The 16,293-nt window shown below is 44.9% G+C and overlaps 1 protein-coding gene across 7 annotated transcripts in view; it reads right to left on the reverse strand.

The window, feature by feature from the left end:
• The window catches only part of COL5A3 (collagen type V alpha 3 chain), a 142,441-nt gene that overhangs the window by 44,337 nt on the left and 81,811 nt on the right, over window positions 1-16,293 (reverse strand). For all 7 annotated transcript variants that reach the window (XM_079967786.1, XM_079967785.1, XM_079967789.1 and 4 more), the window contains 8 exons: window positions 14,309-14,353; window positions 13,514-13,567; window positions 4,525-4,569; window positions 3,114-3,167; window positions 2,778-2,885; window positions 1,578-1,631; window positions 1,435-1,488; window positions 38-82 (listed from right to left, as the gene is read on the reverse strand). In XM_079967786.1, the coding sequence (XP_079823912.1) occupies window positions 38-82; window positions 1,435-1,488; window positions 1,578-1,631; window positions 2,778-2,885; window positions 3,114-3,167; window positions 4,525-4,569; window positions 13,514-13,567; window positions 14,309-14,353 (459 nt within the window). The remainder of the gene's footprint in view (window positions 1-37; window positions 83-1,434; window positions 1,489-1,577; window positions 1,632-2,777; window positions 2,886-3,113; window positions 3,168-4,524; window positions 4,570-13,513; window positions 13,568-14,308; window positions 14,354-16,293) is intronic.

A 16,293-nucleotide genomic window follows, 5' to 3' on the forward strand; every position in this document is an offset into this window, starting at 1 on the left:
AAAATAAGCTGTGCTGTCACATTGGGTAAAAGCTCACCGGGGGACCCCGTTGTCCTGTCTGCCCAGCCTGGCCAGCTTTGCCCTGTGAAACATAAAGAGAAACAGAAGATGAGACACAAAAGTAGGGCACCCATACATGGCACCGTGCCTCAGCACTTTAGTCATCCCCAGGGGCCTCTGTCCCTCTAGGACGCTCCACTCACCAGAGTTATTAAGGCAAAGAAGTCCTGTCTTGCCCAGAGATGCTGTCTTCCTTTCAGCTCCAATTCATCGCTTGATTACGCAAACTAGAGATGGAAACCCTATTGCCCTGCAGATGTTGTCAGCCTACAACTCGCATCATCCCTTGCCAATGTGAGGGATGATGGGAGGCCAAGTTTGGAAGGGGTGAGTTAGCTCAGATGCAGGCTTGCCCCTGAAAATCATGCCTTCTGCCCTGGCAAGCCTTATCTTCAATCCTAGATGTGTAAGGACTGAGGAAAAGCACTCTGCACATGCTCAGATGCACTTTTATCTTGGTTTAATAAATTTCAGAACTAAGCCCTTCACTTTGAAATCAGGTTTCAGGGTTGAACCCCAAATCAGATTAAGCCCTAGTACATTGCAAGGCGTGGGCCAGAGAACCCTATTAAAAAGACTGAAGGCCTTGTTCTCTGACACCCATATTTGCCACCAAGGATGGAGAGAGGCAAGAAAGTGCCCAAGGGGAGAAGGGCCCCCTGGTGTGCACCTCCTCTTTAGGGAAGTTTTTGATGTTTGATGTTGTCACTTTTTTATTATTAATTTTCTGTTGGGAGCTGATCATAGTGGCTGGGGAAACCCAGACAGATGGGCAGGGTATAAATAAAAATGATGATGATGATGATGATGATGATGAACATGGATTGGTGCCAATTACTTAATGATATGAAGGGAAACATAGCAATTCTAAAATATTAAAATTATAATTCCATAGCTTATACAGTGGTACCTCGGGTTACAAACACTTCAGGTTACAGACTCCGCTAACCCGGAAGTAGTACCTCGGGTTAAGAACTTTACCTCAGGATGAGAACAGAAATCACGTGCTGGCGGCAGCAGGAGGCCCCATTAGCTAAAGTGGTACCTCAGGCTAAGAACGGTTTCAGGTTAAGAATGGACCTCCGGAACGAATTAAGTTCGTAACCAGAGGTACCAATGTAGTGGCCTTTCCTCCATCTGGCTCTGTCATGCCACTCTCTTAATCTCATTGGCTTCTCTTTTCTTTGCTATCTTTCAACTATCTCACAACTTCTCATGAGGCAAGTCAATTGAAAAATCAAGTTTCCCTAAAAAAAGCTCAGCAACTTACTTTTTGAAATATGGCAGCCCTACCACACCTACAAACCCAGGATGTACCTTCCATTCACATGGTGCTTTCCAGATGTGGCCCCTGTTTCCCATGGCTCCACTCACCCGTTTGCCTTTTTCTCCAATGAGGCCCAGAGGCCCTGGAAATCCAGTTGAGCCCTGCAGGAAAACCACACCGTCTCAGTAAAACAGGTGACGGCCGGGGACATGTCATCCTTCCTTTACCTCAGAAATCTCCTCATACTCACCTTAGGTCCCTGGCGTCCAGGGTATCCTGGTAGGCCTGGCACCCCCAATTTCCCCTGCAAAAATAAAAGATCAAAGTCTTAAAGTGCCCCCAAAACAGTGGCATAGCATGTGGGGGGCCATGGGGATGGTGACTTCCAAGCGCAAAATTATGAGAGGACCGCAACCAGGCACCCCCACAACAGGTTCCCTGCTGAGCTCCTGCTGCCTTCTGGAGCCACATGGAAGCAAGCCATGCCTGGGCCATGCCTGGGCCAGGCCCTCAACCTTCATCCTTTGGGGCTGGGCAGTGCCTCCTTCTTGGACGCCTGTGTGCGCCCTGCCCCTGGACTGGCCAGAGGCGCTGACTCTCCTGGCCTGTGAGGTGGCGAGGTCCGGGGAACACTGGGTGCCGGTGGGAGCAGTGGCCCAGACCCAGGGAGGAGTGGCCCAGGCCCAGGCCCAGGCCAGGGAGGAAGAGGCTGCGGTGGGGGCTGAGCCACGGTAGCTGCGGAAGGAGCAGTGGCAGCTCCACTTGGCACTCCTGGCACTGGCCTCCCCAGCAGTGAGGGGTCATGGCCAGCAGGCAACAGTGGGCCATGCAAGGGCAGCCCTGAGCTCTCCTAGCATGGATGCCAACCAGTGTGCCCCCCACCCACATGCCTTGCCACTGCCACCTACATGCCACCCAGCCGAGTCAAGGGGGAGGGGGCCATGGCCGACCACCCAGGAGGGAGGGAGGCAGGAAAGGGCCCAAGGGGGGAAAGGCCCCCCTGGTGTGCACCTCCATCCCAGCTGCTCCCCAGTTTCAACACTTTCCCCACCCCAGGCATCGGCAACCCATGCTACACCACTGCAAAAAAGGACTAGACAAGTCCTTGAAAGTGGGTAGAGAAGAGAACTGGGTGCAAAGTAGTGTGAACCCAGCGTAAAGCAGCTAGCTACCTATTCCCAGGTAAGATCCTCCCCCTATTGTGTGGGCAGGTGGTCCCTCCCCCTACCTGGCCTGATCACTTTGGCAACGCCTCTTCAGGTGGGATTGGGCAACTGGCTGAGGTAGGCGGAGACCTCCAGGTATCCCACCTGGGGAAGGTGAAGCCAAGCCTGCGCTAATGGTGCCCCAGGGGGCTGAGCGAGACCAAGCAAAGGGTGCCCCCCATTTAATGTGGGGAGCAGGGATTCCTAAAATTAGACACAGGGAGGGTGATGGGGCAATGACTCACCTTCTCACCAGCTGGCCCAGAAGAACCAGCTTCCCCCACAGGTCCTGCCTGCCCTTTCAGCCCCTCAGGGCCATCCTCACCACGTATACCCAATGGGCCAGCATCACCCTGTCAGAAATAAAAACAAAAGGGTGGTTGTAGCAGAACCCGGGGGTAAAAATATTGGGAGGTCAGAGATTTACAGATTCCCCAGTACAAGAACTGGAGTCATTTAGGAAAATGATGCAGCTAAGTATACATTAGCTTGCTTTACAAATGTGTTAAACTGTGTGATTAGCACACTCAAAGTTCTCAAACGTACAGAACCATTAGCATATGGGGAAGGGTATCGCTCACCCGGTCACCTTTTGGCCCCATGTCACCCTTGAAACCAGGAAATCCATCTTCTCCCTATAAAGAGACAACAGGTAGCTGAAGCAGTAGAAGTGCCCAGGTCTCTAACTTTGACACTGAGGTGTGGCATCAAGAAGCATACATATTCACAGTACCAGTGTCCACAACTTCTCTGCTGTACTAGCTGCCCAATTTGGGTGATGCTCAGAGAGCCTTCCCTTTTAAAGGTAAAGGTAAAGGTACCCCTGCCCGTACGGGCCAGTCTTGACAGACTCTGGGGTTGTGCGCCCATCTCACTTAAGAGGCCAGGGGCCAGCGCTGTCCGGAGACACTGGCCGGTCACATGGCCAGCGTGACATCGCTGCTCTGGCCAGAGCCAGAGCCAGAGCCAGAGCCGCACACGGAAACGCTGTTTACCTTCCCGCTGGTAAGCAGTCCCTATTTATCTACTTGCACCCGGAGGTGCTTTCGAGCTGCTAGGTTGGCAGGCACTGGGACCGAGCAGCGGGAGCGCACCCCGCCGCAGGGATTCGAACCGCCGACCTTTCGATCGGCAAGCCCTAGGCGCTGAGGCTTTAACCCACAGCGCCACCTGCGTCCCTCTAACTTTGACACTGAGGTGTGGCATCAAGAAGCATACATATTCACAGTACCAGTGTCCACAACTTCTCTGCTGTACTAGCTGCCCAATTTGGGTGATGCTCAGAGAGCCTTCCCTTTTACCTTTTACCAAAACCTCCCCTTACAATCCTTGCCAACAGCACAAACCCTCCAAAGGACCCAAATGGGCTGAGCCACAAAACTGCTCCTGGAGGATGACTGGGAAGTGTTGGAATATTCCAGTTTTCTGAGAGGGTAAGGGGTCCCATTCAGGAACCGAGTGTCCAGCGACTGGTACAAATTGCCTGTATTAGGCCAATTAGCTGGCAAACCTGCTAGCAGAACTACTAACTCAAATTTACTTGCAAAATTTTGAATGCAGATTCTCCTGAACATCTTCACTTTTCCCAGTTACAAATTGTTGGCAATTATAAGAATTTTAGAAAATAAAGAAGATGTTAAATTTGGCAGGTAGATACTTAACACCATTACTTTATAATTCATCAGGAAGAAATAAAATCTCAGCTTGTTTAAAAAAGAACACTCCAGTGAGCAGCCTGGCCGCTGAATTCTGCACTAGCTGAAGTTTCCACACTGTCTTCAGAGGCAGCCCTAGGCATAGCGCATTGCAGTATTTTAACCTTGAGGCCACCAGAGCATAGACAACCCAGATTATTCCCCAGATTAAACTTCCATAATTTGTTACATGGTGTACAACAAGTAGAGAAAGCAGGAACAGACAAGTCATATTCGGAGATTAGAAGAAATCCATGAGATCTGTTGTCTGAAATAGATCCCTCACCTAAAAACTCACCTTCTCACCTTTGCTACCTTTGAGGCCCCTCATGCCAAATGCCCCCTGCGGAAACATGGAAAGGTACAACAGTGTTAGCCAGAAAAATTAATAGCATCAAGTGTTAAAAAAATATTTATTTATTTGACAATAGATGCATATTGTTAAAGAAAAAACCATTTGAATGATTTAACACATTTGATTAAAAAATAGAAATAGCTGCTATTCACAAGCCTTAGTCCAATAATCCACTAACCTTAGTCTAAAAATAAAGTACCAGTATTCTTGACAAAACATGTAAATTAGATTTTCCATATATCTTACTATACCAGTACATGATTTAACAACAAAAAATATTTCAGCCAAAGAGTCATAAATCTGTCAACCCACTCTGATCTGAAACAAATCGGTTAATTTACGGTAACCATACAGACTGTGCCCCAGCCTTAGTGAACCAGTCATGCACATTGACATGTGCCAATGGCATGTGTTGTAAGCAATAGGTATATAGGCTGCACTTAGAGTACCATCTCTCTGACATCTGTCGGTATTGCATCCTTACTAGGTTAAAAAAGGATGGTTAAACCCAGTCAAAGGTGACTATGGGGTGTGGCACTCCTCCTGCTTCAGGCCGAGGGAGCCGGCGTTTGTCCACAGACAGCTTTCTGGGTCATGTGGCCAGCATGACTAAACCGCTTCTGGCATAACAGGACACCGTGACGGAAACCGGAGCACATGGAAATGTTTACCTTCCCACTGCAGTGGTATCTATTTATCTACTCACACTGGTGTGCTTTCGAACTGCTAGGTTGACAGAAGCTGGGACAGAGCAATGGGAGCTCACTGATCGGCAAGCCGAAGAGGCTTCGTGGTTTAGACCACAGCACCACCCATGTCCCTGCATCCTTATTACAATCAAATAAGAAGACAAGTGGGTCTACTGGCAGAATATATGCCACAATTGTTTCAATTTCTTTAACGATATCAATCCCGAAATTTGTTTTATTTTAAGACAGTACCAGAAAATATTTAAGATGTGTGTGTTAGGCATCTTACATCTCCAACACTGACCATTTCATACATACAGTGAAGATGTTTTGATGTTAAATAAGATCTAAAAATCATTTTATAGAATCTTCCTTTGAGGTTAACAATGACCTTCAGAGCTTGCAGGGCAGCAGCTGAAGAAGGAGCAAAAAGGGTTTTCTTGTGTGTGTGTGTTTCTTTGTGGCTGATTAGCTGCTCTCCCTGTGCAAAGGTCAGAGGGGGCAGGGTTTCTGTTGAGGCAGGTGATTAGCTGTGGCCCCCCAGCTGTGGCTTATCAGAGCTTGCAGGGCAGTTTGATCCATCTTTTAGATTTAGGGGAGCTAGTCTCAAACGTTTGTTGGGGGAGACCTAGGTTTTTTTGGGGGGGGAGTTATTTGTCCTGTCTTCACGCTTTTTATGATGGAGGAGCGCTGTAGCCACCCCCAACGACACGTTCTCAAGATGGAGGGTGAGGGAACAGCTGCAGTCGCCTGCGGTTCCTGGGCAATGTTTGCCATCTTGCCAAAGGTTGCAGGCAGCAATTGCATGTTGATTGCCCTCTTAGAAGACAAAGTCCAGCAACTGGAGGAACGTGTAGCTACGCTCCAAAGAATTAGAGATCTGGAGCTCTTCTTGGAAAGCAACAGAGCACACCGTCTCCACCAAGGAGGAGACAGGGGACTCCCCTGAGAAGGAGGCTAGTTCACCAACACAGGAGCCAGATATATGGAGAAACGTGACTCAAAGAAGTAGGAGGCCCAGGGTATGCTCTGATTGTTTAGAAATACACAATCGCTTTGAGGTCCTCTCCCCTAGCATGGAAGACGAAGAGCAGACTCCATTTGAGGATCTCTCCCTCATTACAGTCAATCAGGTATATGAAGACGAGCAGCAAAGTCAGTCCTCAGGGAATGTGCAGGCGACCTTGGAACGGACAGCTCACGGAAGAACCCCGACCAAACCTAAGAGGAGGCGTGTAGTGGTGATAGGGGATTCCCTACTGAGGGGAACAGAAGCAGTGATCTGTGGGCCTGACAAGATGTCTCGGGAAGTGTGCTGTCTCCCCGGGGCTAAGATCCAAGATGTAACTGAACGACTGCAAGGAATCATAAAACCCACTGACAAATACCCCTTCCTCTTGGTTCATGTGGGAACCAATGACACTGCAAGCAATAGCCTCCAGAAGATCAAAAGAGACTACAAGGCTCTGGGCAGGAAATTGAATTAAATGCACAAATTGTCATCTCATCGGTCCTCCCAGTTGAACGACGTGGCCCAGGGAGAGAGGGGAAAATAGTGGAAGTGAACAGCTGGCTTCGCAAATGGTGTAAATAGGAATGGTCTGGATTCTTAGATCACGGACTGCAGTTTCTTGAAGATGGGCTTCTGGCAAGCAATGGGCTGCACCTCACAATGGTTGGGAGGACTGTTTTTGCCAAAAATCTCAGAAACCTCATCAGGAGGGCTTTAAACTGACTAATGTGGGGGAGGGAGACAGTGCTCCTGAAGGTAGGAGTCTATCAATTGATGAAGATGATCATCCAAATGTCATAGACCAAATGGAGCAAACAGCACGCAGACCTAGTGGTGGGAGGAAAAAATCCTTAAATAAGAGACACGGGGGAATGATTAATGGACTTCAATATCTGTACACTAATGCACAAAGCATGGGAAATAAACAAGATGAGCTTGAGCTCTTGGTACAGCAAACTAAATATGACATAATAGGCATCACTGAAACCTGGTGGGATAAGTCCCACGATTGGAATGTAATAATGGAGGGATACAATCTATTTCAGAGAAACAGACCAGACAAGAAAGGAGGAGGAGTGGCGTTATATGTCAGGGATGTGTATACCTGTGAAGAGATCCAAGATTTAGAACCTCAAAGCCAAAGTGAGAGCATTTGGGTCAAAACTAAGGGAGAGAAGAATAACAGGGACCTCATTGTGGGAGTTTACTATAGATCCCCAAGCCAAACGGAGGACATAGATGATGCCTTACTGAAACAGATGGCCAAGCAGGCAAAAGGAAGGGAGATAGTAGTAATGGGGGACTTCAATTACCCGGATATTTGTTGGATGTCAAACTCAGCCAAGAGCATAAGGTCAAACAGATTCCTCACTGGCCTTGCAGACAACTTCGTTGTCCAGAAAGAGGGAGAAGCAACAAGAGGAACAGCCATTTTAGATCTGGTCCTAACCAATGTTGATGACCTGGTTAGTGGGGTAGAAGTGGAAGGATCATTAGGCGCGAGTGATCATGCTCTTCGGAAACATGGAAGGTGCCTAAAGAAGCCAGGGTGGCTATCTAAAGAACTTTTAACTGAGTTAAGATTAAAAAAGGATGTGTACAAAAAATGGAAAAGGGAGGAAACCACCAAAGAGGAATTCAAACAAATAGCCAGCACGTGTAGACACAAAGTCAGAAAAGCTAAAGCACAGAATGAACTCAGGCTTGCTAGAGAGGTTAAAAGCAACAAAAAAGGCTTTTATGGGTATGTTCATAGCAAAAGGAAGAACAAAGAAACAGTGGGGTCACTCAGAGGAGAAGATGGTGAAATGCAAACAGGGGACACAGAAAGGGCTGAACTCCTCAATGCCTTCTTTGCCTCAGTCTTCTCTGATAAAGAAAACAATGCCCGACCTGAAGAATTTGGAGCAAATGATTCAGCAGAGGAAACACAGCCCAGAATAACTAAGGAGATAGTACAAGAATACTTGGCTAGTTTAGATGTATTCAAGTCTCCAGGGCCAGATGAACTGCACCCAAGAGTATTAAAAGAACTGGCAGATGTGATCTCAGAACCACTGGCAGTCATCTTTGAGAATTCCTGGAGAACAGGCGAAGTCCCGGCAGACTGGAGGAGGGCAAATGTTGTCCCTATTTTCAAAAAGGGGAAAAGAGAGGACCCAAATAATTACCGCCCAGTCAGTTTGACATCAATACCAGTGAAGATTCTGGAGCAGATCATTAAGCAAACAGTTTGTGAGCACCTAGAAAGGAATACTGTGATCACCAATAGTCCGCATGGATTTCTGAAAAATAAGTCATGTCAGACTAACCTGAACTCGTTTTTTGACAGAATTACAAGCCTGGTAGATGAAGGGAACGCAGTGGATGTAGCCTACCTTGATTTCAGCAAGGCATTTGACAAGGTGCCCCATGATGTTTTTGTAAAGAAGCTGGTAAAATGTGGTCTTGACTATGCTACCATGCAGTGGATTTGTAACTGGCTGACTGACCGAACCCAAAGGGTGCTCATCAATGGTTCCTCTTCATCCTGGAGAAGAGTGACTAGTGGGGTGCCACAGGGTTCTGTCTTGGGCCCGGTCTTATTCAACATCTTTATCAACGACTTGGATGATGGACTCAAGGGCATCCTGATCAAATTTGCAGATGACACCAAACTGGGAGGGGTAGCTAACACCCCAGAGGACACGATCACACTTCAAAACGACCTTGACAGATTAGAGAACTGGGCCAAAACAAACAAGATGAATTTTAACAGGGAGAAATGGAAGGTATTGCACTTGGGCAAAAAAAATGAGAGGCACAAATACAAGATGGGTGACACCTGGCTTGAGAGCAGTACATGTGAAAAGGATCTAGGAGTCTTGGTTGACCACAAATTTGACATTAGCCAACAGTGTGACGCGGCAGCTAAAAAAGCCAATGCAATTCTGGGCTGCATCAATAGGAGTACAGCATCTAGATCAAGGGAAGTAATAGTGCCACTGTATTCTGCTCTGGTCAGACCTCACCTGGAGTACTGTGTCCAGTTCTGGGCACCACAGTTGAAGAAGGACACTGACAAACTGGAACGTGTCCAGAGGAGGGCAACCAAAATGGCCAAAGGCCTGGAAACGATGCCTTATGAGGAACGGCTAAGGGAGCTGGGCATGTTTAGCCTGGAGAAAAGGAGGTTAAGGGGTGATATGATAGCCATGTTCAAATATATAAAAGGATGTCACATAGAGGAGGGAGAAAGGTTGTTTTCTGCTGCTCCAGAGAAGCGGACATGGAGCAATGGATCCAAACTACAAGAAAGAAGATTCCACCTAAACATTAGGAAGAACTTCCTGACAGTAAGAGCTGTTCGACAGTGGAACTTGCTGCCAAGGAGTGTGGTGGAGTCTCCTTCTTTGGAGGTCTTTAAGCAGAGGCTTGACAACCATATGTCAGGAGTGCTCTGATGGTGTTTCCTGCTTGGCAGGGGGTTGGACTCGATGGCCCTTGTGGTCTCTTCCAACACTATGATTCTATGATTCTATGATTCTATGACCCATTCTGCCACACCCATCTCCATGTATTTGTTGGTGTTTCAAATTCACCGAGTCTTCCTAAAGAACCACACTCAGTAATTAAGGTATGAATACTGTTTCTAAGTTGCAAATATTGGATGAGCGGTTTTTACAGTTTCAGAGATGATAGAGATATTAAAACAGCTGATCAATTCTTAACAAAAAAATCCACTATCGTCTTATACAAACGTTTATTAGCAGCAAACCAGTTTGATACACAGATATTAAAGGAGGAATGGAATAAAGATTTGAGATTTCGGTCTCGACCAAGCAATGGGAAAATGTATTAAGTTCTATAACAAGGGTGTCTCTGGACTTTAAACTAAGAGTCAAGCAACAAACAGTATTATTCAGAACTTACTGGACTCCATTATGTCTGGCAGAGGTAATAAAGAGATGATCAACATGACTGTACAGAATAATCTTAAATTTGCAGAGGAAAATATTCCTTTGAATTACCGTATATACCCAATGATTTACCCAGTACATGGAATCTAACAAAGGGGCAACTCTACATTAAATAGAGATTTTTGAACTGCTCTGGGTCTTTCACCAAAAACATCTACAAAAACCTTTAGCCAATTGTAGAAGATTTAAGTGAATTCCCAAAGGTAAATTCAAAAATAAAAGTATTATTTTTGGCAACACCATCATTTTTAGACTGCTGTTTCCCCAACAATTCCCCCAACTATGAAGTAATTAAATGTGACCAATATGCAATTTTTCTCTTAAACTATTGGCTTATGTTCAAGGCTAGCTTTTCAGATTTTGTATGGTTGCTCTATTTGTTTACAAATAGTGTGACATCATCTGCATATGAGCTAATTTTAAATTCTTCTGACCAATTTTAGCTACATTATTTGTAGCATTTGATCTAATAATTTCCACTAAAGGTTCAATAAATAATGCAAACTAAATAGTGGGGATTGTGGCTTGTATTAAAGATGCAGTACCAATGGATGCTCTTGTACCTCTTTTAAAACAAAATAAGTGCAAATTAACTCAGTTTATGGCATGTGCGCAGAGAGAGCTCGAGAGAGCTCTATGCTAGATCTGGGATAACATGAGCAGATCCTGAGTCTGGAAAGACAAGGCCAAGAAGTCAGGTATGAAGGACTTCCGGGTTAGTGCCATCGGCAATGGCGGCGTTCCTCTGACTGAGAGGCACCCTTCGTGGAATTCGGGTCGTGCCGCCACGGCGAAGGCGGAGACCCTTTAGAAATCCCAGGCGGATGAAGCCTGGGAACGTGGGATTTGGCTGACACCAGGAGCGCCCCCCTACCCACAGGGAAACCCCTTTTCAGGGGTTCCGAAGTGACGTGGGGTGAGCGGCGTGGTGTTTTGAATCGACCGCTATTTTTACGGAGTGAAGCCGCATAGCCGTTGCTGGAGAGCGCTGACTTTTTCTTGTGGACAATTGGATTTCAAACAACAACCCGTGAGTAGAATGGAAATTGGATTTTTAAAGTATTTTTAAATTGGCACCAATCGGGGAAGGTCTAAACAGGAAGTCCGCCTCCCCTTTCTGTAAATAAACTGAAGCAAAGAACCTGTTAACTAAGGTCGTGGAGAGTTTTATGTAAAGGATTTAAATTCCACTGATTGAAACTACCATCAATATTTTATTTTTTTTTGGAAGCAGGGGAACCTGCAGGAGAAGGTTAAAATTCGGGAATTGAAGCGCCACTTCCGTAAACCCGGGAGTGGTCTGTGAGAGCCCGTAGATGGTGAATAGATAAATTTGACAGCTGTCAAGTTAGCTGTCAAGATACAAAAGAAGGACTTTGTCTCTACTGTCCATTTTTGTTACAAGCTTACGTTTAAAGAAGGAAGGAACTGTTACAATTTAACGTATGGGACCTTTGGGTCTGTGCTGGAAGGAGTGAAAAGGAACTTGAATCCCTCTAGAGGAAGCTTCGTGATATTGTCGTAAGGAGCAGCTGGGAAATTGCCTTTAAAGATAAAAGCCTTGAGAAATCAGTTTTTGACCTTGGACTGTTTAAGGATGGCGGTCGGGAAGGAAATCGAGTGTGAACTGAACAGGACATTTTATCTCTTGGGAAAGCTGCAAGACCAGATAAATGTTATGGTTACTAATGTTGTAATTTTGGGAACAAAAGTGGGTATTAGTAAAGAAGTCGACAAGAACTCGGCACAGGAACCTCTTCCAACTGAACAAATTGAAAAATTTGAGAAGGAGAATCATATTGTGATTAAAGTGATGAAAGGGGGAGCTGTAACCCTACAGAGGCAAATGGTGGACTACAATTTGAGGCCTTACATGATGGCAACAAGGAGAAGCAAATTTTTGGAGATGGAAGCCTGGCTTGGCCTGGAAAATGAAAGATGGAGAGATCACCCTATGTGGAGATCAAATGACCTTTGGGATACAAATCTGAGCCAGGTGGAGGTTGGAGTTTTGGGGGCCTTTGGATTTGAAAGGAGTGTGAAACAAGATTGGGAATATCCTATAGGCCCTATTTTTAACTATGGAAGTTTGGCAGGAAGGAATATGATTACCGTTGGGTTGGAGCTTCCCCGAGATCTGGTTTTCAACACCAAAAACTATCAAAAAGACCGGCAGAGGGAACATGAAAGAGACTTAAGAGCCTCGGATTTAAGATCTCCGGGCTGATGGTTTTCCGAGACTGATGGACCATTGCTAGGGGCCGAAACCGGGGAGGGGATCTGGTGGAAGAAAATTGGGAATTTAAAGTGTATATAATATAATTTGTTTCTTGTTTTTTAATGAGAGATGGGGAAATCGTGGAATGGAATCTTTTTTGACCCTAGGGGAAGCGTCTTAAGAATAAGTACAGATATATAAGTTTTGATGAGAGTTAAGATTGGATAAAGTAAAAGTGGATGGTTATTTGGTGAAAGAAAGAATGGAAAACTATACTATAATAAGAAAAGATATAAGGATAAAAATAAGATGAAAGATTTGTTGAAATATTTATATGAATTAGAATACAAAGAGGGGAATTATAGTATGCTAAGATAAATTATTGGGATTAAAACAAAGTTGGAAGGATTTGCTGGAATATCTAATTGAATTAGAATACAAAAATGGGAGGCGTGAGGAAGTCAAGGAAATAAGTGAATGTAAGTAAGTGAGTTAAAGGTTTGACTTGTTTTTTATTTTTTTATTTTTTTCTCTCTTTTCTCTTTTTTGATGATGTCTTTTTTGTATATGTACTGTTTTTTCTGTTTTTTCTTTGATTGTTCTCTTTTTATTTATTTATTTTTTCTGTAACCTTTAAAATCTTAATAAAAATTTATTTTTTTAAAAAAACAAGAAGTCAGGTATGAAGAGGTACCAAAGGAGTACACAGAAGAACCTTACATAACCTGAGTATGGCTGGATAGCACAGTTGGTTAGAGCACTGTGCTGATAATGCCAATGTTGCAGGTTCAATCCCCATATGGCCAGTTGCATATTCCTGCCTTGCAGTGGGTTGGACTAGATGATCTGCAGGGTCCCTTCCAACTCTACAATTCTATGATGATTCAATAATTCTTGCTTGTAATGGCACTGGTTTTCGTTAGGTTTACTTCCAAGACTGCAGCTGTAAATTGAGGATCCAGTAGCATGTGGCAGTGTGGTGGGGGGAGAAAACCCAGCCGTGATTCTCATTCTGGGTTAAAGAACTTAGTAAAAGGAGGCAACAAGGACCTACCTTGACTCCACGGGGACCTGGGTAGCCTATTGGACCTGCTGCACCAGACAGACCCTGGAGGAAAAAAGGTTGTTCTTTTTTCAATCAGTCTCTCTTATTGGCATACAGAGGACACAAAAATTTATAAGTCAAAGCATTAAATTGGAGTCTATTCATAAAAGGAGATACTTTAAGATAGAACTAATACATGCTAAGATTTAAAAGTCTTATAGTGATATCATTTCATGGTATATCTCAGACATTTTGCTACATTCTCACTGATGTCATGCCTCAACTGTTCAGAAGAGAGGAAACTGTGGAGAAATCAGAGCAATTTAACCTTAAATATTTGTCACAGATTTTTGTGTAAAACAGGCAGTAAAATAAGACATGCAATGGCTTTGACTTGTGTTTTACCACAAGGACAAGGACTTTCTGAATATGGAATTTTTGAGAATCTTCCCTGCAGGACTGCAGTTGGCATGACTTTACATGTTGCAAGGGAGAAAGCTCTGTGTTGGTGGGGATCATACAGGTGATGTAAATATGGAGTGGCCTCAACAGAGAGCAAGATTTTTTGGCTGCTCTACTGAGATTTTGGAATTCAGAAATCTGTACTTAATTGTTTGAAAAGCTTCTAACAGTGGGAGCAAAAGCAATGAGATAGATTTTTTAAAAGATGCATCCCAAAACATTTCTTGAAGACACTAATATTAAAATGACCTAGTCTATACTATGTCTGAGTTTTTAGCATAGAGGAAGAGTCCAAGGGACAATCTTCAGGTCCCTCCATAGCATGTAGACTCAGGCTTTTACCTGTGCTCCTTTCTCCCCAGCTGGCCCTTCTCTTCCAGGATGACCCTGAAAAAAAACGTAGAAGACACCGATGAAAGATACGGCTGCTTGAAGAGGTGATGCCTGATTAAAGATACTGCAGCCCTCAACAAAGAGCCATTGAACATGGAATATGCTCCCCCCGCAACAAAAAATAGCTCTCCCTCCTGGCTGCTCCTGCTTTTGCTTATGAACACATGTAAGCAGGGGGCAGGTGGGGTGGGGATCAGCAATCATCTGCTTTTAGTTGGCTGGTTTTTCTTCCATGGCCTGTTAAAGAAATACTGGGAAATGTGGAGAAAGAAATGGAATCTATTAATACTTAAGAAAATGTAAAATACTTAAGAAAAACTACTTCTCGAAGGATGTGTGGGTATGGTAAGAGCTTGAACCAGGTTCGATAAAAGGTAAAAAGGTAAAGGACCCCTGGATGGTTTAATCAAAGGCAACTATGGGGTGCAGCGCTCATCTCATTTTTCAGGCCGAGGGAGCTGGTTTTTGTCCACAGACAGTTTTCTGGGTCATGTGGCCAGCATGACTAACCCACTTCTGGTGCAACGAAACACCATGACAGAAACCAGAGCACATGGAAATGTTTACCTTTCTGCTGCAGTGGTACCTATTTATCTATTTACACTGGTATGCTTTCAAACTGCTAGGCTGGCAGAAGCTCGGACAGAGCAACGGGAGCTCACCCCCTCACTCAGATTTGGACCGCTGACCTTCTGATCGGCAAGTCAGTGGTTTAGACCACAGCACCACCTGCGTCCCTACCAGGTTCAGTGCTGATAGTTCAACCCTGATTTTCCCCCACCCCACAGCATTAACATAGATCTCTCTGTGGGTTTCTTTCCATCCTGATCAATGCAGGTTGGTTTTCTTCTTTAGTGATCACTCGTAGCCAAGTAAGATTGTCTTCCATAAACACGGTTTTAAAAGTGAGTCCGTAAGTGACTGTGGAGGCCAATTCTGGATCCACATGTCCTTCCACAGTGGGGACAGAGGTTTCCGGACAGGAGTTGATCATGGTGAGGGTTTGCCAAGCGTGCCTTCCTCTTAACATGTTTCTCCCTTGCGTCCTGAATTTGAGCGTCTTCAAAACCCATGACCATCTCCAGTTGGAGTGCTCGCAGGCCAGTGTTTCCCAGTTGTCGGTGTTTATACTACATTTTTAAAGATTTGCCTTGAGAGAGTCTTTGAACCTCTTTTGTTGGCCACCAGCATTACATTTACCATTTTTAAGTTCAGAATAGAGTAGTTGCTTTGGAAGACTATAATCAGGTATCCGCACAACATGACCAGTCCAACGAAATTGATGTTGAAGAATCATTGCTTCAACACTGCTGATCTTTTTTTCTTTCAGTACACTGGCATTAGTTTGCCTGTCTTCCCAAGTGATGTGTAAAAATTTCCGGAGACATTGTTGATGGAATCTTTTGAGGAGTTGGAGATGGCGTTTATAAGTGGTCCACGTTTCACAGGCATACAATAAGGTTGGTAGTACAATAGCTTTGTAAACAAGCATTTTGGTTTTCCTGCAAATGTCCCAGTCCCCAAACACCCTGCATTCAATTGGGAGAAAGCCGTACTCACAGAGCTCAGGCGATGCTGGATTTCGGCATCAATGTCAGCCCTTGTGGAAGGATAACTGCCCAGGTAGAAGAAGTGACTGACATTTTCCAACATTACACCATTGAGTTGGATTTGTGGTGCTGCGGAAGGGTTGTTTTGTGCTTGTTGATGCAGCACTTTGGTTTTTTGAATGTTGAGCAATTGGCCAAGCTTTTCGTAAGCTTCTGCAAATATATTTAGGATGGTTTGGAGGTCATCTTCTGAGCGTGCACAGACTACGTTGTCATCAGCATATTGAAGCTCTATGACAGAAGTTATAGTAACCTTACTCTTTGCTTTCAACTTGCTCAGATTAAAGAACTTTCCATCTGTTCAATATACGATTTCTACTCCAG

The sequence above is a fragment of the Podarcis cretensis genome (assembly GCF_951804945.1).
Source record: "Podarcis cretensis genome assembly, chromosome: 2".
Taxonomy (NCBI): Eukaryota; Metazoa; Chordata; class Lepidosauria; order Squamata; family Lacertidae; genus Podarcis; species Podarcis cretensis.